Below are 24,183 nucleotides of genomic sequence, written 5' to 3'. Positions count from 1 at the left end.
CACTGCTTTATTTTCCAGGCCCCGTAGGTCAGGAAAAAACTTAGAACTGACCTGCAGCCATGCAGGGTAAGGTGCTGTCCTCCTGCTCCAACTTAGAGACTCACCCAACCCTAGGGCTGCAAAACAGTTGCACGCTTCTGCCATCATTTTACAGCAACCATTTACTTTTTAGGTAGGAAAGCAACGCCATCTCCAATCCTGGCAGCATTTTAGATACTATAAACTTCAAATCATCAGCCATGGGAAGATGCGAGGTCTGAGATGCACTGCTTCTTGTAACTCACTCCCTACCTCTTATTGCAAAGTCACATTTTCTATGCAGACTGCCATCTTAGTGTGTTTTTCTAACTTTGTTATTGGATAGGTTTCTTGTTCTCCACTCATGCAATACCCCCTGTGCTTTGCAGTTGCAATTTAATTTCCTTCCGATCACCAATTTTCCTGTGTTTATATTTTATCCTGTGCCCCATAGCTAATGAATGCTGCTCTAGCTGAGCTCTGGCAGAGCTTCTGCTGTTGCCTGGCAAGCATTCTCCTCTCCCTCCACATATTTACTTCTTGATTTCAGCAGGACACAGTGTGGCATTGTAACAAAGCTGGGGCATTTGCTTAATCGAAATTTACGTGGCGCAGAGAGAGTACAACATTTACAAATGACATGGGCTGCCATGCTTTCATCCGTGCTGGCCAGCCGTCCACTGGGATCTCAGATTTCAGGACTGTTACAGAGAAAACAAGGTAATCAAAGTAGATGGACGAAGGCAATCAGGATTCCTGCATTCTTTGCCACTGGTGCATACTCTAGTCTAAAACAAGCTACTTTTACTCTGTGAAAGAAGAAGAGGCATAATAAATCTTTCTAGTTATATTCTTGGTATTAAAAGGTTTAAAGGACAAGAGCAATCTCTTACATATAAAAAATACAACTGGGCACCATGTGGACAAAATTAACATTGAAAATATGTGCACTGTATTAATATTCTGTTGTTGGTCCTTCACCTCAAATCTTCACATTCTCCCCTCCCTCTTCCACTCCTTCATTCCTCTGTGTTATGTTCCCATGGCTTCCCAGCTAATGGAAGCTTTGCAAGAGATCAAAACTGCAGAATCAAGATGTCACAGAATGTATAATGGGATTATCCTGGCCTGTCCTTTTGGAGAAATATTTTTTTTATTTCCTTTCCCAGACTTCACACTCCATTTTCTTCTTCTTCACTGACAACCTTTCCCCTTCCATTATGCAGAGAGAGAGAGACAGCCAGCCATTCTGGAATTATTGTTTTATTTTAGTTCAGCGGGTTTCTCATCATGAAGGTCCCACTTGCTGTGATAGTGCATCCAGTAAATGTTTGCACAGCGGGTGGTTCCAAATGCCAAACATGTAGCAGACCAATCTGGGAATATATTACTAGTGAAATGATGGAGAACTGTTCATAGCAGACTATTCCCTTTAGAATATCATTTTTAGAATATTAAAAACCCCAAGAGATGTTTCTCAGACTGAACAGCTACACACCCCTCCACACTCTTCACTTCCTGACTCATCACATTTTATTTTTAATGTGTTGCCCAAGCCTTCTGTCACCAATACATTTTTCCTTCACAGATGATAACCACTGACTCACGCTTTCTGCAAAAACATGACTTGTGCAATGGCAAGAAGGCATAAAGGACTCAGAGGAAGGAGGGAGGACTTGCAACCAGCTCACTTCAAGAAAGCAGCATTGCACATCTCTTGCTTTTGGCCCTCTCCCCAGCGGCATGCTGCTCACTAATGCTGAAAGTTAGACACCTTTGGGGCAGAAAACCAGAATTTTCCCTAGTGTCTGTAAGAGGACTAAAAGTCACTGTGTAAAGGATACCGTTACTTTAAGCTTGAGTACATTTTCTGAACAAAGGTCACCATAATCATGTCCTGCTGCCTTTGAGGCAGGAACAGTGTTTTCCCTTCTGCACTTATCATCCAGAAGAATGTGATCATGAACAGACCTCTTAAGATACATCACAATGCAAGCAGTTAAATAATAAGTAATGCTAATTGAAAAATTAGGCACACCAAGCAGTAAATATTGAATTTCAAGAGTACAGAAGCAGTAGTGTCTCTGCATAAAACACCTAAGCATTCCCCTCACTGCTCTTCACAATTCCAACTCTACTGTCATCAGGATTTCATTTTCCTACTTCTAGTTTCCCCTCTCTTTAATAATTTTTATTTACTCAGCAAATCCTTGTAAAGCCTGAGTTCCATTTACTTACGTATTTATTTCAACTGGTTGTTACTTACCTCATCCCACTCTAGAAGGTAGCTGGTGATTTTTGAGCCGTTATCAATAGGCGCCTATGAACAAAAACAAACAAAAGGCAAAAGGCAGTTTTGGGAATAAGAGAACTACTTTCTCCCCCCAAGCATATGAACTACAGTTTAAAGTAAAATTAAAGCACAGAGCTTGGCAGCCTCTTAACGACTAACGAGAAGAAGCTGGAATGTAATGAAACACATACATTTTAAAAGTCAAGTCAGTGCACAGGAAGGGATTTGTCAGAGTAGAGCAAGTTCATGTCCCTTACTGAAAAACGACTGTCTCATTTTCAGTTATGTTTTACAGTTATGTTGGCAAGCTGCATTTTCCTCATTTTTTGTAAGTGCCCACTCTGACCCAAGCATTACCTACCTTCCATTGTAAGGTTAAGGAGCTTTTGGTCCTGTGCGAGGGCTTGGGTGGGAAGGGACACTCTGGTGCTGAGCTGTGAGTGGTGAAGCTTACTGGCTCTGAGCAGGAACCCCTTACTGAATTGTACGTTGCATACACCCTGGAAATGGACACATGGAAATGGGTTATACATTTGCTGAGCAGACCAGAAAGGACTGCCTCAGACATAACACTTGACTACCAAAGCATCCATGATACTGTCCACCAATGACAGATTTCTCACAAAACAGTGGCTATCTGCTTCACTTGGTACAAGTATCCAAAAAAATCCACAGCAGAAGAAGAGAGTTACAGCATTTTATGCACCAACTCCCATTGCCCACTGGATTACCATCATCTTTGCTTTCTACCACAAGAAATTATTTATTTCATTGGCTACTGTGTCATTTTGCACACTGTGCAAAAATGCTCTTCAGAAGACAACAAAGCATGAACTCATAATTAAATAGGATGAACACGAATGCCCTGTTCACACTTGACTCACATGTGCCATGTCCAGTGGTGGCAATTGCTGACCTCCCTCCATGAGTACAAGCTTCTACACAGCTGCAGTGCCAATATTTAGTGAGCTTTCTGAGTTAAAACTAACACAAACACAAAAATAGGGATAAAAACAGCTCAAAAGCATTGCTCTGTTAGAAGTCAACTTGATTTCAGGCAAATTGTCTATATACCAGAATACAGGGATATAACTGTTACAAAAATAACACAGGAAAGCAAAACATATCTGAGCACCTTTATACATTATGAAAAATTAATGGCATTTTTCTCCTCCACATTTTCCATGAAGCAAAAGAAAGTGCAAACTTGAAGTCTTCTACTCAAAAAACATTCCAACCCTGACCAGACAATGACCTCTGGGCTGGCTGTAGCTATTGTGCACTTGAATGGGAAAGGGCAATTTCTAAATTTGTTTAGAGTAGATAAGAGTAATTTATGCACAATGGCCACCTACTCAGAATCAAACCTTAGGGGGAAGTCACAAGAACTGCTCTAGAGCTGTTTTATAGCTCACCTGTTAGCAGTCAGGAGTAAAAACAAATGCAATTAATTAATTGCCTCTGCAGCTGGCAACTGGCCACACTGTGTGCATGTGTGTTGGAAACAGGCAGGGCTGAGAATCAAGCACATCACTGGGAAATACAGATATGTAAAGATGAGTTTAAGGATCATCTTCTGCAAGTCACTGGAAAGCTGCACTGTTGGCTTTTCCAGTTGGAAACTGTGGTGGTACCTGAGTGTCCCTATCACTAAGTGCTCTGCTGCTGCTTCCTGGCTGGTGGAATGTCAGCTCTTGGGAAACAAAGAGAAGGTAACGAGGGTTGTGGAATTACATGGCTCTGAAATTTCAGAAGCAGAAACCTTGCATGTGGTTAAAGACTTCATTTTCACCCACCTTAGCCATAAAAGGGACCAAGAGGCTCTCACAAAGGCACATGCCATCATCTTTGTAACTACCAGCACAGTAATATTTGAACCCACATCCTCATTTCTGCAGAGTAGAGAGGCTGTTCTAGGTGCCCAGGGCCCAATGCAGCACTTATCAGTGTGAAAACAGAAGCCCTCAGAGATGCTGCCAAGGTTAAGCAGACCCAGGACAACGTGCTGAGTGACGGCTGGTCACATGCATTTCTTACTTAACAGATTTATTCCTTCGTAGCTGTTAATACATAATGCAGTTTCAACTAACAAGAAAATTGTCATAGAAAGCAGTCTGCTTTTTCAGCATTGGTTTCCTCCACCACAAACACATGCTGCTGCTTTTTAGGTCTGACTTTTATATTTGGCAGTCGCTCATTCTCTTTAAACAAAAGTTACAGCTAACTGTTCACAAATGATTTATAATTTGGCAAACATGCAGAAAAACACAGGGAACTGTAGGTAGGCAGATAGGCAGAATGAATTGATTTGGAAGCAACCCAGCCAAGATCTGGGGCAAATACACCCAACACCCTTAGAAATCCTATGAGGTCTCAACGCCTCACTTTGTAAGACTACCAGTTATTTCAGAAGTTTGCTTTAAAAACTACACTCAATTGCTTACTAAAGGAAGCTCAGCAGTGTTCTACAACTATCTCCTTGCTACCATCCTTCTGCTGCTGTGGCTGCAACTACTGCCCAGACAGGGAGTGTGAGCATCTTGGACAAAGTTACTTAGAGATCTGAGCAATACTTCAAAAGCTTTTTAGGCACCAACAGAAAGTAACTTTGAAGAAAAAGAAGGTATAGTATCAGAGGAAGAAAAATGCATTTTGTTTGGTTGTTTTCTCTCCTTGCTCAGAAGTGCTTGTTGTTTAAAGCTTAATAGTAGTGGCCTGGATGGGAAAAAGCCAAACATAGCCCTTGTCCAGACAAAGAGAAGGAAACAATAGACAGGAGCGAAAGGAACTTTTTAAAGGATACTGAGTGTAAGGGAGCAGGATGTGAATTTGAAGCTTTAATTCATGAGTCAAGTCTTTAAAAAACACAGCATGAGTAGATGGTGTTAAAAACAGCAGGGAGCAGAACTGAGAATGTGTTAATAACTGTGTGACAAACAATTTTAGAATCAAAGAGAAACATGGTCTAAAAATATCAAGAGAAGCCAGAGTGAATCCATTTTTAGGGAATAAATGCTGCAGTTACTGTGGTCAGGTGATCTGCAATCAGCAGATTTACTTTGTGAAGCGTGTTTATGAAAAAAAGAAAACCAAACCTCTGGAGTACCTTTGAGTTTTCTAGCACATCTATATTACAATAATTGTGAATACTTGTGGCCAAACACCACTTGCTTCAGTCAAATTCTGAACAAGCTTGAGGTATCCCATTTTTGTACACAAGCACCCTCAGGGCTGTTATATATACATACAGCAGTATGCTTCCTCCCTCTTGCTTTAACTGCACCTTATAGTTGGGTTGGACTAAATGAACTTCTGCATGATTTACTGCCATGCAATTGATCAGACTGTATTTAAGTGACCTTCATATTCTCACTGACTCACCTGACGTGATAATCTGTTGCTGGCCTAAGGTCTTTCAGGTTGTATTCTAATTCTTCTCCACTGCAGAGAAAAAATACATCAATTAATTACAAAAAGCAGCACCACACTCAGCACAGCTATTGCTTTTCCAGTGACAAGCAACTCCTACATGCTATGACTTGAAAAAAGAAACAGAAATTCCACCACAGAACAATAGTAGTAAACAATACACGAATAATTTGTCAACACATTTCATGTTCTTGAAAACTTCATATAGCTCTGTATATGTAACAGAAGGTAGTTATCATCCCAATTTGTTAAGTAACCTATTTATTTCAACACTAAAACTATTTTGTTGACATTTAGATAAAACTCACTGTGTTTTTCAACCCTCTCGGGGCTGAGAGGGCAGAATCAATACAACATTATTCTGTACTGCTTGCACATTTATTATTTCGAAATACTTTTTAAAAAGTGTGAGCCATTGGACATCAGAAGGAAAAGTACTGTTCCTTGCACAACTGCTTCAATGAGTATCATTGCTTTCTCTTCCAGAACCACATTCTGTGAGGATCAAGCCAAGCAGATGTTTAATTAATATTCTAACATTACTGAAAGAGATTCATGTCTCTTTTAATAGCAAGAATAACTTTCAGTAACATTAGAAGGACTAAGTTTCAGGTATTTTAGGAAAAAAAAAAACGGAAAAAAAACAGTGTAAAACTTGGGCTGGTGTGTCAGTTAAGCCTGAAATTAGCATTCTTTTCCTTCTGGTTAGTTTGCTGGCAAATGAATGTTTCACTCTAGTCACATACTGCTGATTTTCATAGAATTGTTTGAGCTCAAAGGGACACATAAAGGCCATGTGGTCCAACTCCCTGCAAGCCACAGCTCCATCAGGAGCTCAGAGCCCTACCAGCCTGACCTTAGGTATGCCCAGGGACTGGGCACCCACTACCCCTCTGGGCAACCTGTGCCAGTGTTTCACTATTTTCTTAAGATTACAGTATGGGTTAGTAGTTAGCTACATAATAATCATCTCCTGTAAGTGCTTGGCTTGTTCATAGTTTTATTAACATATGGGAAATGAGAAAACTCTCTGCCATAAAAAAATATTCCATAGATAGTTGGGAAAATATAGGGAGATGTCTCAAAAACATGGGAACGAGATCAGACAGAAAGCATGTGCCTGCTGGTCTGCCAGAAATACAGAGAATAAAACAATTTTTTAAAAAAAGCATTTTTAAATATAGCCCAATCTCCGTAAATTCAGTTTTTCCCTTTTGAAAAGGGTGCACTTCTTTGCAAAAAGAGAATGTATTCAACATATTGCAGGACCTTCTTTCACTCCTAAGTAACAGAGATAACTGTAGGTCATAGCAGAGCACACGCAGCATGTTCAGCTAACAGCTGTACACTGGCCAGCAGCAGGAGACAGATTACTCTGAGCAGCTTTAAAACAGATGCACAACATTTCATAACCAGGAGAAAATGTGCAGCCATCAGAGCAGCAGGCACAAAAAGTACTTGAAAGCATCCTTTCCATTTTAAGAGCTCAACAGAATGCATTAACATATGAAGATAACTCACAAACAGCTAGTGTAAATATCAGAGAGAAGCAGGCAGCACCTCCCTGGTTAATGCTCTCAGTTTATACTACCCAAGGCAGTCCATGCAGGGACCAGGAGGGATACCCTAATCCACAGGACGTCTTAGGAAAGGAGATAGCTTGGTCTCAAGAGGGAATTCCATGAACGCTGTACCACCTGGACTCTACGTAATGACATTTGTGAAGGATTAACTATTTCACAATAGCTAGGGTCGCATCTCAAGGTTTTCTACCCCAGACATCATTAGAGGGAAAGAAAGAAAGGCGTAACACCATCTGTACTTGATCGTGAGCTGAGCTCAGCGGATCACTGACATTAGAGACAGAGAAATCCCTACGAATTTTTACTTAAGGCTGCTAGGAGTCAAGCATTCGAGGTTTTTCTGTGGAGCAGTGCAGCTGGCTGATCAGTGTGCTCCCTCCTTAATCAATCTAAGGCAACGGGAAGGAATAGAAAACTCAAGTTTTTCCTGTAGTGCAGTGTGTTGAGGAGTGGGAAGGAGAAAAGCAATGAGGAGCTTGGGGTGTGCATCCTGCCAGCTTGCTGCAACAAGGGGTCAGATGGGGTGGAGAGGAAGTGTAAAAATGGTCCTGTTACCTGTAAATAATCTTGTATTTTCCATCCTTCCCTTTATCTGATAAGGCAACCTCGTAAGTACAGGTGTAAGGCAAACCATTGTTGTGTCTATCCGTGTTTAAAAGGCCGGCAGGAGGTGACCATGACAGCAAAACCGTTCTTGCTTGAATGTTTGTTACCTACAAAAGAAACATCAATTTAAAATCATATCAAAATGAATCACTTTATCTCCCGACAGAAAGATTGCTTTATGGTCACAGAATCATAGAATGGCCTGGGTTGAAAAGACCTCAAAGATCATGTAGTTTCAACCCCCTGCCCAGACATCAGCGGGCACAGCTAACATGGGACCTAACTGCCAGATAGGTGGGAGTTTTCTTTAAGAAAACATTGAAAAAGTGCCTTAAACTTTAGCACCAGAGAACAGAGCAGCTTTATCAGCCCAGCAGTGCAGCACTTGTCCAGCAATACAGGTCCAAACAACACCAGACTGAAGGAGGAGTGCAGCCACTGGCATCAGCCCTCAAGAACAGTCTTCTGTTATCAAGCCAAGAAAGAAGAAAGAGAACAACCCCTTCACACACCATAACCTCAAGAGAAGTACAAAACAATAGGAACATTAGCTACCTTGGAAAGACTGCACAGCATTTTTATGCACGTCTTCTGAAAGAAGTGCAGAGATGATACCCTGCAGCATCATCATCCAGATCTGCCTCCCAAGTGCCTTCACTCAGTGTGGAACACCATCCTCACGTGAAAGCTCAGTGCTTCCAGCTGAAAAGCACTCTGACAGTGTATGAGAGTGCTATATCAAGCAGATTCTTTCTGAGCAAGCTGTAAATCTGTTTTTAATGCACTGACAGGGAGGTCATACTGTGAGGTGTTTCACCTTAAGCTCTTGAAAGTTCAGGATTTTAATTTTTAGATTTTATAATTTATAGGCTAGATAGCTTACAAAAATCCCAAATGCTTCAGAGAAGACAAATAAGTTTTATTCAACATCAGTTTCTATGTGAATTAAATTATGACAAAGGTACTTACAGATAACTGCCCATATTTGAAATAATGCTTTTAATAGATCCTAAATATACACTACTACTATACTAGCTCAACCCATCAACACACAGTTTCTTTTATTATCATGGAAATATGCTTGCATAATTGTTTTTCAAAAATCCAGACGAACTTGGAGCTTGAGGCACGATATCCTGCCAATGTTCTATTGAAGTGTTTTTCTCTATGACTACCCACAGGGACACACGTATATATATTCTGCATATGGTTAAAAACTTTGGCCTTTCATGAACTTTAGCAATCTGTAAAAAGTTAAGTCTTTTCTCCGTTTCTTAATAGAAGAGAAAGGGCACTACAGACTAATCATGAGGAAAAGTCAGCCTTATTCTGCAATCAACATGCACACATCTCCATGCAGAGGCTCAGTTCCCAAAGCAGCTCCCAAGCACGGTGCTGCTCCAGCTGCCATCATGGCACGGCGTTCTGCAGGGCTGCACAGCAGGCACACTGACTGCTGATGGGCAGCCCGAAATACAAACCCGAGCTGCACACACACCAAGGGAGTAAAGCAACAGAGAGTTTGCATGTGTGATAAAGTCAGAAAAGGCAAATCTGTACACTCCCTGGGTATATAGGGCAGCACAGCCTGTGCGTGCTCGAGCGAGCACTGGGAGCGGATTTATTTGCACGGGGAGAGATAAACCTATCTCCTGCTCACAGAGTAACAGGCTCAATATCGTGTCACGTTTACCAGCCAAGGGTGTATCTCCTCAGTATCTGATTTAATGCCAAAGCCACCACTTCACCAGGCAACTCCTACGTGAGCAGGAAACACTCGCTTCGCTATGAGAAAGGGTAAGTTAAATAAACGTGCTTAAGGAATGCTGGAAGCAGCAAGCAGGCATTCACAGGCCTCTTGGGAGCCTGAAGCCCCTTTTGTTCTGGGAAGAGAAGCACCTTCCAGACAACAGCAAGCAGAGCTGGAGCAGCACTTTCAGTGCTGTAGGGGGCAGGACAGCTAAACTGCAAGCAAACACCCATTTACCATAGGAAACTGCTCACTGACACTGCCCTACCACCATCCTAGCAGGACACACCAGCACAGCACTTGGCCACAAGCTGGGCAGAAGTGGTGCTGCTGCTGAGGCTCTGCACGCCCAGCCCAAACCTGCAGCACCCAGCACTGCCCCATGGCTGGGCAGCAACAAAATATTTTCCTATGAGGAGTTTTGTGTGTCTTGCAAAAGGCACAGTTAATTATTTCTGAAAACTTCTCAGTTGACACAGTAAATGTCTGCTTTATATGCTATCAAAACTTGCTGGTGTAAATAATTATTTTCTAAAAGCCCCTGGGAAAGAATCCTAACTGCTGCGCTGCTGTAATAAGGTTACAAGGCTGATGAATACCCACCCCTCCACTCTTTCAGGTAACACACAATGTTTCTGTACAACTTTCATTATCTTTCAAATTCCGGGTTAGCATTCACAGGCATCGTGTGGTTTGGGGTTTTATTGTGTGTGTGAGAACTACACTGAAAGCCACATTCATCTACTCCCTCGAGGGCAGTGTTTGAAAGACATGGGGGTCAAATGGATGCACGGTTATTACTGGGGTGAGATTGTGCTTTTTGATGATGAGCCTAATCCTGCAATTTGAGACAAAACCCCAGTGATTAAATATGAGTTTAGATGCAGAACAAGGCAACAGAGCAGGCTGCCCTTTGGGAAGCCAGACCCAGTGCTGCAGCCCGGCCCTTTGCTCTGCTGAGTGCAGGTTCAGGTTTCCCTTCCCTCAGCCAGGTGTCTGCCATAGAGAATGCCTGCTTGTCTCCTCTAGTGTGAATTAAAATTAGGAGACTGCAGTTTAAATTAAGGCATGGAATGTTTCTGATTTTTTGCTCTCAATGGGATAAAATGATGACTGAAGTTGCAGCTCGGTCGCAAATCCCTCAAACCAGTAACAACACTACCTCTGAAAACAAGCTTTTTTTAAATAAATAACTTTAGAAGCATGTTTACATTGTTCTTAGAAAGGTATCTCATACTGGGACACCTGGACAGCTGGTTGGATGGCTCAGTGCCACCTCCAGCCATATATGCATAGGGATCACTAGAAAATACATCCTGACTACTTATGCATAACGTGATACATTTTTGTCACATATAACATTGACTACATGCACACAATTATAGTGATTAATGGATCATGGCACTCCTATGAGTTTAATTACTCATAAATGTCTAAATTACAGAGACAGTAGCAGATAATCCCCAGCGTTCTTTTGCTACATGCCATTACCATTGAACTAGGAGGTCACGCTTGGGATTTATTTTAGATTCCTACTTTTGAAATAATTCAAGGAAAATTAGTGTTTGTCTGATGGTTATGTTGTACTGCTCTCTGCTTTAAGTGCTCCGGTTGATATAAATCTCATTACAGAAGGTTCCACATGCTGCTAAACTGCTCAGATTGCTTCTCTTCTCACCTCTGCAGATGTAAACATGACAGGTCACATTCTCCATTTCAAGCATTTCACAAAATTAAGACTCAGATACTCCTCCATACAGAACACTAACTCGCTCTGTACAATTGACTAGCCTACTGTTGTGCTTACTGTGCATTCCTCTCTTCTGTTCTCTCCCTGAAAATCTTCTGAAGTGTCTGGATTCTATTTAAATCCCCACAATACCCTTTTTGGTTTTTCATTTGATGCGCCCAATTCGAAAAACATCACGTTCAAAGGCCTTACAGCCAGATTTCTTAACAGCCTTACCTGACTGTGGTCACACCCAACATTACGGTTATTTACACAGGGATTCAATTTCCATCACAATTTGTGTGCTTTTATGGTTAAGACAAACACAGAATACAGCAATTACCACTGAACAGAAGAATTAGCTTAATGTAATCATGATTACAGATAAATTGCTCATGACAAATGAAATTAAACCCAGGGGAAAGGGGTAGGTAGGAGCCATGTTAAGCACCACAAGGCACTGGATTCCCTGCAGTCAGCAGTGTGGGAGCTCTCTGCAGACAGGCAGCTGGCGTGACTCCTCCAAATACCCATGAGTTTAAAGGATGCTCCACATTTACTCCCAGTGACTATTGTTCTGCTGTATCCCTGTAAAATGAGTCAGATACGCAGAGAAGCCACAACCCATAAAGAAAAAACCACTCAGATTTTCCACTGTGACATGACCACTATGTTGTGACATCATCTACTTATCGTATTTGCTATTTTTGGTTGGTATGGGGGTAATCCTGGAATTCTGGATCACGTACCTGTGGCTTCTCCATTCCAGAAAGAATGTCTTGAACCCTTTTTGTTTCTGAATCATATTCTGTAAAATAGAGAATGTGGAGATAGGAAGAAAAATAAATTAATGAAACAAAACAAAAGTGTCAGCTCTATCAACAGTCCTTCAGGAAGCTGTGAATAGGAGATGCAGGTTATCTGTACACAAGCATCAGATGTTCCGCTATTGTAAGTGTAAGGTATACAGGTACAGAAATTAGTGTTAAAAATATGAAGAGGAAAAGGAGAAAATGAAACTTGCAGTAAGTGCACGTATTTGGAAAAGTAGGATTACCTGTGGAGGTGTCCTCCACAGTGTTACTGAGGGACTTGGTTTTACAGAGTAACATCACCCTGCTTCCAAAGGCGATGGCTGTGGAAGAGCCCCAGCTTTCTCCAGCTCCCAAGCCAGACCCTATGTGCCAACTGTGATCCCTCATCCCCCACCAGTGCCACTGTGGGGCAGGATGCAATTTCCCCCAGATTAAATGAATCAATTAAGCACAGAAGATACCGCAAAAGTGATCATCTGAGCACTGGAATCAGAATTTTCCTCCACCAATCCCCCAAAGAAATCTCGAGGTAAGGCATCAGCTCAGAGTAATGAGGTGACAGAAAGCAGCTTTATTCCTTTTGGACTGCAGCACGGAGAGGCCACGCTTTCCACTATGCTGTTCTCTCATGGAAAGCTAGGAACACATTTTCTTTCTTTCTTAAATGTTTAGGTAAAAAGTTTGCTAGCCAAAGCAGAGAAATACATCTCCCCCACCCCTCCAAACAAAACGTGTTGGGTCTCTTTATAAAAAAAGACTAAGTATTTGACATAGGAAGCAAAAAAACCCCAATACATTAATAAAGAAAAATGGCTAAGATTAGAACAACAGCTTTCCCAAATGATTCCCCCCAAACCTGACCTACTTCTTCCAGCCCAAGAATGTGTCTTTATTTTTGTCCATGACCTGCTTTTAAAAAGTACATCTTCTTTTTGAAAATTCCATCCGCTCGGCTGCCAGAAACAAACTGGCTGAATGCTGATGGCAAACCTCCAGCATCAATGCCCATCTCTCCTAACAAGAGTGCAGCTCACCAAGGTGCAGAGTGGGAGTGACAGATCTGCTGCTTCGTGCATTCCTGGGCTCCTTTTGGTCTCAGCCACTTGGAAAGGAACGAAGTCGTAATAATTCAGAATAAGGGAAGGATAACATGAGTGCTTTTTTCCATAGCAGATAACCTTTCGAGCGTGTTATAAACTGTATAAACTGACAGGGTTTAGCCAGCGTAAGATACGTTGACTTGAAAACTACAGAGATGGACTAAATTCCTTAGGAAAAGGTTGAGATACCGACCCAAGTGACAACATCACCAAAACTGTAGGGGCTCAGAGCTCATGGTTCCCCTTAGTGCTATTACAGTGCAGAACTGAACACTTGGACCCAGGCATAGAAACTGCAGAGATCCTTCAGGCTTTTCTCGAAGGAATGCTAGTAAGAAGCAGCTTCTGTGGCTACAGAACACAAGAAAAATGCTGCTACTATTCTACTGAAAGTTTATGGTCATTATGTCACCCTTAATTACAGCCCCCAGAAGCTACGCATGCATCACTTTCAACCTTAAATCCCAAACATGTGAACTGAATTTTCTTTCCTCTACTTTTTAGCAAGGATGCTACCAGTGTCACACTAAACAGGAGAAGAAAATAAACCCTGGAGCTCCGAGACATCTCACTCCCTCTCTTGTGAAAGACAATTGCTTTGTGCTGTGCTAAGTCCTCTGACCTTCGCGGGTCAAGGCTGAAGGTTCACACTGTTCCAAATGCTGGAACTGACTTTAGGACCTACTAGGGTTGGAGTACACCCAGGAAATAAAGAATAATAATTACAGTAAAATCAATTAAAATAAAAATACAACCTCAATCAGGCTTCTCAGCAAAGAGTCTTACCAGCAATTTTTTGGTATTACCTCCCCAGGCAGGTAGTGTGTTCACAAGGTGGCTCTGAGCATCAGGCACACCGAAGCCTTAAGATATTAAGGACACATGGACATCTATGGGCACAGTATGGGCATTTACGAGTGATAGGTAATGCCACGTGGAAATACTGCAGTAAAATTAAAGGCAGGAAGCAATAGATGTGCACCTTAATGACGTGTAACAGCAGCTCAGGTGGAAAGGGACCTCAGGATTTAGCCCAACCTCTGTCTCAAGGCTAGGAAAAGAATAGTGCAAATCAGCCCCATGGAAAAACTTGTTAACAAAACAGAAGCCATCAGTTATAAGAGAGAAACAAGCTCACAACATCATATCATACCATAACATTCTTATAGTATTTCAAATACTTAGTTTCCCATTTCACGAGCCATAAAAATTCTCAAGCTTCTATGGATGGCTGATCTCCTTTCAATAACAAACATAATTATTCACAGTCTCCTGAACCAGACTAAGCTAAGGAGAATGGGCTGTCCGGAATCCTACCCCCAGCAGGATGCTGCCTTACCTGGCAGCCCCTTCATAGCACATCAGCATCAAGCTCAACAAGGAGCAAAAGTACCTTTTAAAGAGAGAATGAGAGAGAGGGGAAAAAAAAAAAAACATTTCATGTGCTCTATGCTTATAACAGAAGTGCTGGAAAGGCTTTTTTTCTGCAGTAACACTAACAGTCTCATGACCACTGTTAACCAACGTGCATTGGTGACTGCTCCTAGATGAGCTCACAGGGGTGCTTAGGGACAAGGACACCAGAGGTGCAATGGTGGAAAGGTGGGGAAGAACAGGAGAAGGAATAGGGAAACCATGGTGTTAAACACTCCATTTTTCCTTTCCTTTTTTTGACACTGACAACAGTTCAGTCACGTCAAGGAAGAGCCCCACTTCGGGTCATTGTCCCATTCTAACTTCTTCCCTCCACATCTGTTCCTTGCATCTGCCGTAGCAAAATCTTCATCCTAGGAGGAAGTTGGGGGTGGGGATAAATTCCTTGTGAGTGCTCATGGAGTCCTCCGAGGGAGGGCAAAGAAGCCGAACTCTCATGCAGTTCTCACTGCCTAAGAGACATTAGAGCTGACCCAAGCTACAAAATGGATCCAGTGTTTCAGGCTAACCAACCTCTTGCAGCAGAGGAGCCAGCTGTAAGACCTGGAGCTCCTCTCAGTTTGTATTTTCATCAGCTCTCTTTTTTCAAAGTTTTGGGTCATCACCATAGCTTCACAGATATAACCAAGAGTAAACGTCCCTGACAAATATGCAATGCTCTCCCAGCAGCTGTTTGGTGCTAACAGCATTTCAACACTAATTCTTGCTGAACTAAAGCCTTTCATTATATGCTTCTGTTAGCCTGCATCTATGTTCCTTTCTGCACGTACGGTACAAATATAATTTCAGATCTTTCCAACAACACTTCTGAAATCCAAGAACAGCTTTAAAATACAGAAAAAAAAAAAATCTTTTCATTTCAAGGTAAGTTTGAAGTTTCCATGAATATTTTTCATGTTTGCATGAACAGCAGCTGTGTATGCAAATGGTTTGAAATAGCTGCAAGCTCTAAACTAATTAACATTTTCCCATTGCAAATAGAGATTTTAGGTTTGTTCTGCATTCTTTCCTCCACAGAAAGGAAGAGGTCCAGCTCAATACTTAGCTTCTGGCCACAGAAAGTATTTACTGTTTCAACAGCCTTTCCATTCCAAAGCAATGACATCAGCACCAGCACTTCACAAGCTTCCAGCCTAATTCTCAAGCAGAGCTCCACACTCACAGATATGCCAGTCATAACATGACATGCTTTTCAGAATTTGTTCCAGATTTATTGGGGCTGTGACCAGCCTTAATGCTAGGAGAGATCTTTTATCAGTCACGTACTGCACAAACCTATGAGCCGCAAGGAAACAAACTCTTCAGAACACAGCACAACTCCTTTGTGAACTGCCTGCCGATGTCAAAGCTAAAGACACTCTTCTTTAGAACACATACAGATCTTTTTGCTTTTAGATGACTGTAGGAATGTACATTAATATAGGAATGTAGGAATATACATTAATGTATATCTCCTTACACAAGAACGAACCTGAAACTTCAGATGCCACACTGCAGCAAAGTCATAGAAATGAGGACTGGTGGGGACGTTGCATGGTCACTGAGTCCCTCATCCTGCACCAAAACACGACCACATCCATACCCTCTCCAAGAGATCTCTGCATTTTTTAATTTTAGAAATAGCAATTGAAAAAAACACACACACACAACATGATTACGACAGCCTTACAATGGTCCTAAATTGGGCAGCATTACTTGAGGCACTGAGTGCTTCATAAAGTGGAAAAGAAGTCTTTATTTTCACAACAGTCAATCATGCCATGCTAAAATACAGCCCACCAAGGAAAATTGCCAACAAAGCCTACAAATATCAGAATGAGCTTTCTAATCAACGAAGCTAATATCAACAAAGCTAACAGAAACACCAGCAATAGAACATGATGCAGCTCCCACATCCGTGCTAGAAAACCTGACAATGCCCAACTTCAAGAAAAGATCCAATTGTTGAAATGATCTCGTTCTTAAAAAATAAATTGCTGTGCATGAAGATCTTACACTAGTCCTCCATTTCTAAGAGTCTTCCCTCTTCCCCTACTGCTGTCTTAATCTTCCTGCTAAAATGCCTTATTTGATGTCTGTAAGTGTGACCTTAAAAAACAAATCCTATATAGAAAGCATCCACAGTCAAGCTACTCCATAAGTAACTGAAGGCAATCAAAACAGAAACCCTGCATAAAACCCAGAAATCTACTGTCAGACCTAAATAAGTAAAATGAATCCTAGCCATTGGGATTTTCTGAAACTTATGCCTCAGCATCATTGTAATTTATGCATAAATTAAATGATGCACATCAAAGCTCTCTTGGCCACAGTTCATGTTTCTCAACTTGATAGCTTTCCCACAACTGCTGTCAGTTTTCTACTGCCAATGTGGCAGGGCATTCCAAATAACTGGAGTGCAAATTCAGTTCATCTGGTTTACCCCTCTGTTTCGCGTCCACATTCTGCAGCTTTACCAAAGATATCTGCTATCACTTCGACAAGCATCAGATGTTTTCACATCAAGCCGATGTGGAAACATTCAGCTGCACATAACAAAGCCACTTCCTCTAAAATTTGTTTTAAAACTAAATGTTAATTGCATTAAATCGTCCCATGTCCCCCAGTATTGTTTTGATGTATATTTCTTCTAGGAAAGCAGCAAGGAAATAAGATCAGCTGCACCTACAAGAGAAATGAAATGCTGGATGCAAGGGACAAATGGAGTGTAAGTGACACGCTGGGTTTGTTTTTCTCTGCTTCTTTGTTGCTACTGCTGGGACACAGCAATAACAACTCCTACTTCATTGGCTGAAGATCTGAGTGAATTCCTACTGTGAACACACAGTTGGTCCATTAGAAGGCAGAAAAGGGCTTTCTTAGGAAAACACAGCAACTGCCCAGTCTATATCACATGCAGTTTACATCTTAAGAAAGTACTCTGTACATCTTACAAAGAAGATAACAGATGCAATGCACATACATATGGCTGCAGCTGGCTGGTTTTGAAGGAACACCAAATAAAACAATGACATAACCCACAGAAACATAGAAAGCACAAGCTGAAGCTACTGCAACAACAAACTTGACTTACACATAGGACATCTTCTCAGAGAATTCTCTTTCCTACTTTTGACTTGCTTTAGCTCATTCTCTGTATCAAAACAGTTTTCCTTTTATTTACCTTAGGCAGCTTGGGTTTTTTTGCTGTTACACAACAGCAGCCTGCCTGCTACATGGGCTTGAGAAGATGAGAATCTGCTGATAAACATGGGCTGACTCCATGGGCTGCCACATGCAGTGGCCACAAGGCTTCCTTTCCGTGAAGCCACATAGCTGATTCACAAAAAACCAGCTAGCCAAGAACAGCCATTTCATATTTTACTGATTTTATTAGCATAATTTAAAGTGCTACAGAATGCAATTCCAAAGCACTCCTCTAAGCTGTGCCAGCATAGGCAAATTCCTGCATCCACACATGCAAGATGTGCGAAGACTCCCCATGCTGGCAAGCACTCCTGTGGGACAGCTATTAGTAAGGTTGAACAAAGCATCTTTGCAGTTAAAAACACAAATATCTACAGGCTGAGCAGCTGAGAGATGCAAGACATTCGCATTCTGGCCAAGGAGGGGACTGCACAGTTATCTGCTGAACAGCCACCAGAGAACAGCAGCTCAGTGCAGTTCATCTCTGATGAGATCATACAGGCTGGCTTGGAAAATATATATATTTTTTCCAAAATTACACAGCAGTACTTCCTAATTAATAAGTGATTTTAATCAATCACTGACCCTTCCTGCACCTTGCCCAACCTGACTGATGACCAAACTGCTATAATGTGAGTTTATTAGTGTTTCTTTGTTTTAAACAAGCATTACCTCTCTTCTTTCATGACTTTCTTCCTCTCCTATATCATTTCTGATTTGAATGGATTTGTAGGAGCTCCTTTTCTTCGCTACATCTTTGCAAAATGCTCTTCTACCTACGCTTTTAGGAGTTTGCTAGCAGCCCGCTTGTAGTTGCCATTAACGCCTTTCATGTGAAGCTACAATAAAACTTTCTGATCTGACATAGAGACTGAAAAGCCCTCTTCCCATTCTCCTGCAGCTCCTGACTCACAGTTTCTGGGCCAGAATCTGATGCTTCATTTCAGCTGCAAGCCTTGCCAGCAAATGGTAATCTTTTTCTAGACACAATGAAGTTCTTCAAACGTCTCATGATTTTCTATGACAGCTGGAATGCGTGGCATTGCCTTATCCCTAATTCCATTCATTTATTTGCGTACTGTTCCATGCCCTCCCTCTCTCAGCTCTATTTCCTGTCACTTCAGCCCATGACTGCCTGTCTGTCTTGCCTTCATCGGTATTCAGAGCCACCGTGCTCCCTGGCAGGGCAGTCCAGGCAGCCCTCCAAGTCTGAGGAACTGAGCGGTCATTCAAGGGCAGGAGTAACTTCTGCCCAGAGCAACACGTCGCTACTATTATTACTCCAGGACCACAATCAGTCAAAAAAGCCCTACAGGATCCTCCAAGTTCAGGAGAGGAGGAGGTAAGGGCTGACTGTGCCACCAAGGTACTGATGCTCCTAAACTGTGGCTCTAAAGGAGGTCTCGCTGCTGCCAGCTGTGAAATGACGTTATCTGGAACTTACAGACCCAAGATTTCCTCTCGGAAATAAAAGGTTCCCTTCAGTCACGGCAACAGGCATCTCAGCAGCTGGGCAACATAAGGTCAGAAAGTCACAGACATGAGCAACAAGAGGCGGTCACGTCACTTTTCTCTCCACTGAGTTCTGCATTGATGGAAAGCACGATCTTGACAGCACCAAAAACTGCACTCATCTCTTCACAGGCTGATCACAGATAGATCTGCTGCAGACAGCTGTCATGTGAATTTGTCTCCATCACTCTTTCTCTCCATGGATCCAGCTGAGGCAGCCAACAGGTGATCCCCACGCCCTCACATGGGAGTAGAAAACAATTCCTGTAAAACACAGCCTCTGACAAGTTTTCAGTGTTAGCACACTGAAATGAGAGGTTTTCCAGCACTGTGACAGCAGCACCATGCTGATCAGGAAACACTATTCTCTAAAACATTGTCCACCATGCAAGGAGACAATGGTAGCTCTATTGCACCTAGAATAAAACTTGCTTTTTTTCTGAATCCTCAAAAGTACAACCATACAAAAACTGGCCAACAACCACTTTTGGTAATCTGCCCGTTACACACAATAGGAGCGTTTTCCTGATCAAACAAAAAAAGCTTGCAAAATAACCTGCAAATATGCATATTTGCGCAGGAAAACAATCAGACAGCACAGCTGAAGCAAACTCCCTAGGAGCTACAGCAGTGGTCTGGATTAAAGGGAGCTCCAAGCCAAAATTAACAATCTCCTTGGCTATCATTGCTACATCAATGAGAGCACTTTCCCAACACAAAGGCATTCGGGTGCCTGTAAGAGTCAGAGACCCTAAGTAAATAACTGCAAGCCAAATATTGCCTTCAGTCACAGCTACTCAGCCTCCCTTGAATAAGAGGATAAATGTCTTCTTCAGGTTTTGCTACAGGCAATGGAAAGAGCTTTGAGATGTGAGGCTTCCAGAATAACACATTTCTTATTCTCAGAATAAGAGAGCTACTTTCCTCTTATGAGCAGGTAAGCAGGCAAAATTTCTCTAGAGAAGGAGAAAAGCAGAAAATTAGCATTTTAACCTCACTTGATTTTGTCTTAATATGTACACTGAAGGAGAAATTCTATTTCTATGCACTATTTCCAGTATCTGCATGTTTTTAAAAGCTAGATTTCACAAGAAAAAAAGACTTCAAATTTGAAATACAGTGAGTTTTCGTGGGACCTGCACAGGGATTTTTCACCATTAGCTGAACAGCTACAGAGTCATCTTGTTTTTTGAAAGAATCCTATCCTAGCTTTTCTCTTATATTATTGACCTCTCTAGATGAAAGCTATGAAGCAGCCAGATTGCAGGAACTTTGGGGGACATCCATCAGAGCAACCCAAGATGAGAAATTTTATTTATTTAAATAAATTTAGATAACAGCAGGACAAGGGGAAATGGTTTTAAGCTGAGGGAAAGAAGATTTAGGTTGGATGTCAGGGGGAAGTTCTTTACAGAGAGAGTGGTGAGGTGCTGGAACAGCTGCCCAGAGAGGCTGTGGATGCCCCGTCCCTGGAGGTGTTCAAGGCCAGGTTGGATGGGGCCCTGGGCAGCCTGGTCTGGGATAAAATGGGGAGGTTGGTTGCTCTGCATGTGGCAGGGGGTTGGAGCTTCATCATCCTTGAGGTTCCTTCCAACCTGGGTGACTCTGTGAACTGTCTGTGTAATTAACAGTGCTGGGATGAGGACGACAAAATCTCAAATACTTCAATGGCTACTTTCACTCCTGTGAATCTTCCCAAATATTTAAAACATTTCTCAGAAATATCCACCTGATTATGGATCACTGGGAAGGCTTCAGCAAAGCAACAAGAATTTCAGCTTGATCTGGATTTCATTGCTGAGATGAAATTCAGACAGAAGTCACATGGACCACAGTAAATCAAAGCAGCTGCTTCCAAAGCACAGCTCCTTGAAGAAAAAAATAAACAAAAAAAAAACAGAGCCCCAAGGTTCAAGACAAAGCCTTCTATAATAAACCATGGAGAAAATGAAACGACTGTTCATTCTAAAGGAAAGCTCGCTCACATTTTAATTGCAATTCTCAAAACTCTGGACATCAAATTCCATCCGTTCTCAGAAAAGGAAACTCACTGATGGATAAACAAATCCCATTAACTTCAGTGGGACATGAAATTTCAATTCATTAGCTGTGTAAATCCAGATGAACATACAAACAGACATTGTTCAGAACATCTGGGCAGACAAATAGGGATTGTTCATTAAATTATTAGGTGTTTTTATTTTTTTGTACTCTGGAGGGAGGAAATGTTCTACCTCTTCACTATAAATACCCCCTCCCTCCTGGCTCAATGTCCCAGATATTTCCAAATAAGGGAAATTTGTTTCCCTTCCTTTGTCGGTGGTCCACATTATCTCTCCTACTAACTGGTGAGAATACACTGTTTATCTTGCTCTGAAGCTCTGAGACCTTTGTGTAACTTTTCTCCCCAGCACAGGGATTTAGTTACTGAGCATTTGAACAGGATGAAAACGGTCTTGATATGTTGTTTCGTGTTTTTTTTCCTTGGTTGGATATCTATAAATTACGTAAACTCCTAGGAAAAAGTCTCAGACTCAGATTTCAGTCTTCTGGATTTGACTGTCGGCAGCAGCAGAAGCTGCAAATTCTTGAGATAATATGAAGATCCTTTGGGGGAAGAGGTGCCTTGCGTCATCCAGCACCAACTTCCTGATAAATCATGGAGCAGATAGCTTATCCAGCACCCCTCTGCCAGAGATCATGGTGGAAATATGAGACGAGGGAGGGATGAAAGCAGATGGGACAAATAATAGGAGAGGCCAGAGGGGTCAGTCAGAATTGTGAAAAACAGCCTTGGGGAAAAACAATAAAAGGTTTAAGTAACCAGTGAGGTAAAATGAGAGTCCTGGATCTAGATTTTCCCCCTTTACAGTGTTGTGCTACATTTTCCTGGACTTCAAGCTGTGTTTCTAATAGGATGGCTTGTTTAAGGTTATTTTGTCTGTTTCTTTGATGAGACTGCAAATGTAAGCAGAGGCACAGTGACCCACTTGCCCTGGCTTTGCCTTGGAGCTGTGTAAACCCCAGAGACCAACTCACAGCAGCTTATAACCATGCCAGATCAAGCTGCCCACAGCTACCAAGTGTTTTGTTTGTATGTTCAGTTACAACAAGCTTGGATTAAACCATGTTTAAACATATTTATGTTCACCTTAAAGAGCAGTGAGATTCAAGATGGGACATCACTGTGAAATTATATTAAGCAGCAACACTCCTATTTAGACGATGAGGAGAATCTCTTATCAACAACCTCTGGTGCCTAAGTTATGAAGCTGATCCTTTCATCTTCTCAGATAAGTGCATAAAAATAAAGTGTGAATATCTCCTCTTTCCTGCACCCTGTTGCAGGAATCTGTGCTAATGAAGCACAAAACAGCTTTCCTGCCAAAACACAGTGTGCTCTATCATTCACACTTCCCTTAACTTTGGTTTTGTTCCTGCAGTACGGGTATGGTAGGAAGACACCTTCGTGCTCACAACAGTCCACATACAGACAATCTTCCACAGGCTTGTAAATTCCTGGAAATTATTTTGCACACAATGGACTTCCAAGAAAAAGTTGGTCAGGGAAAGACATGCTATCTGGAACAACCCATAGGCAGCCCCAAAGCAAGACACTGCTGGTTTTGGAACTGGGCAAAGCAACAGCTAAGGGAGGGAGTATGTGAGCACAAACTTGACCTTCAGTATCACTGGTCTCCTTTGGATGTCTCATTTTAACCTTTCTCCATGAAAACCTCGTGATCTAAGTCAAACCTCAAGGCAGCAGAAAAAACTGAGGCTTGCTTTTCCCTTTCAATACACAGCGTCTTTCTCAGTCAAACTGGATTAACAGCTAGCAACTCTCTTTGCTAAAGAAAAGCCATGAATTAAGCCTGGTCTGGATAAATTCTTGCATGCACACAGATAGCCATAAACGTGGGAAAGTACTTTCCTTCAACTCCGCACAATGTCAACTTCTCCAGTACATTCATCAGTCCATATGAGCTCCCTTCAGAGGACAGTCTATGTGATTACTTCTTGAAGTATTTTTTGGTGTACAATCTGTGTGGCCCAGCTAATGGAGCTGGCTGGTACACTCAGCCACTAGGAACTCATCTATTTCACTTTCTGCCTGTAGAAACAACTTCACACCTTATTAATTGGGCAAAAAATATGAAAGATAAAGAATGTTTAAGAGGTACCCATGTATGCAAATAAATCTAAACAAGAATGTAATGTGGGAGGTAAGGTAGAGGCACAAGAATATCACACTGGAAATTCCCAGGTGTCACAAATTAACTGGTTTCTCAAGTTCAGACAAGTGCCCTAATTAATGCATGTTTATTTCCTCTCATTTACTAAAAATTAAAAAACCAGCACACACACACAACACATGGTATGTTTCTAGTTATATAGGCATCTAAGCAACTTGGTTAAGTAATATTATTTGCTGAAACTATAAAAAACAGCAAGAACAGTAATACTAAGATTTCATGTGATGCTGATCTGTACTCACAAAATTCAGAATGCCTCCACTTCCAGTAAATACTGTGCGTCATACTCCAGTACTCTGTATAATGCTAAAACTCACATATCATCACAAGTGTACTCCAGTCTTTGGGAGAGGTTTTTTTTTTTTCCATGCTACTAATGAAATCATTATGTTTTTGTTTTTTTTTTTACAGTTTGTTTTCAGGAGACAATCTCATTAATTCTCCTTATTTTATACAATCCAGTACATTTAAG

At 41.7% G+C, this 24,183-nt stretch overlaps 1 protein-coding gene across 2 annotated transcripts in view; it reads right to left on the bottom strand.

Annotated features, from left to right (window-relative positions):
• The window catches only part of FNDC3B (fibronectin type III domain containing 3B), a 147,682-nt gene that overhangs the window by 46,666 nt on the left and 76,833 nt on the right, over positions 1-24,183 (bottom strand). For both annotated transcript variants that reach the window (XM_031614564.2, XM_031614565.2), the window contains exons 7-11: positions 12,158-12,216; positions 7,879-8,036; positions 5,693-5,752; positions 2,673-2,811; positions 2,285-2,338 (exon numbers count right to left, since the gene is read on the bottom strand). In XM_031614564.2, coding sequence (XP_031470424.2) covers positions 2,285-2,338; positions 2,673-2,811; positions 5,693-5,752; positions 7,879-8,036; positions 12,158-12,216 — 470 coding nt within the window. The remainder of the gene's footprint in view (positions 1-2,284; positions 2,339-2,672; positions 2,812-5,692; positions 5,753-7,878; positions 8,037-12,157; positions 12,217-24,183) is intronic.

Source organism: Phasianus colchicus, chromosome 10, assembly GCF_987193195.1.
Source record: "Phasianus colchicus chromosome 10, bPhaCol1.hap1.1, whole genome shotgun sequence".
Taxonomy (NCBI): Eukaryota; Metazoa; Chordata; class Aves; order Galliformes; family Phasianidae; genus Phasianus; species Phasianus colchicus.
The sequence above is the reverse complement of the archived record's forward strand: the minus strand, read 5'-3'. Positions and strand labels throughout refer to the sequence as shown.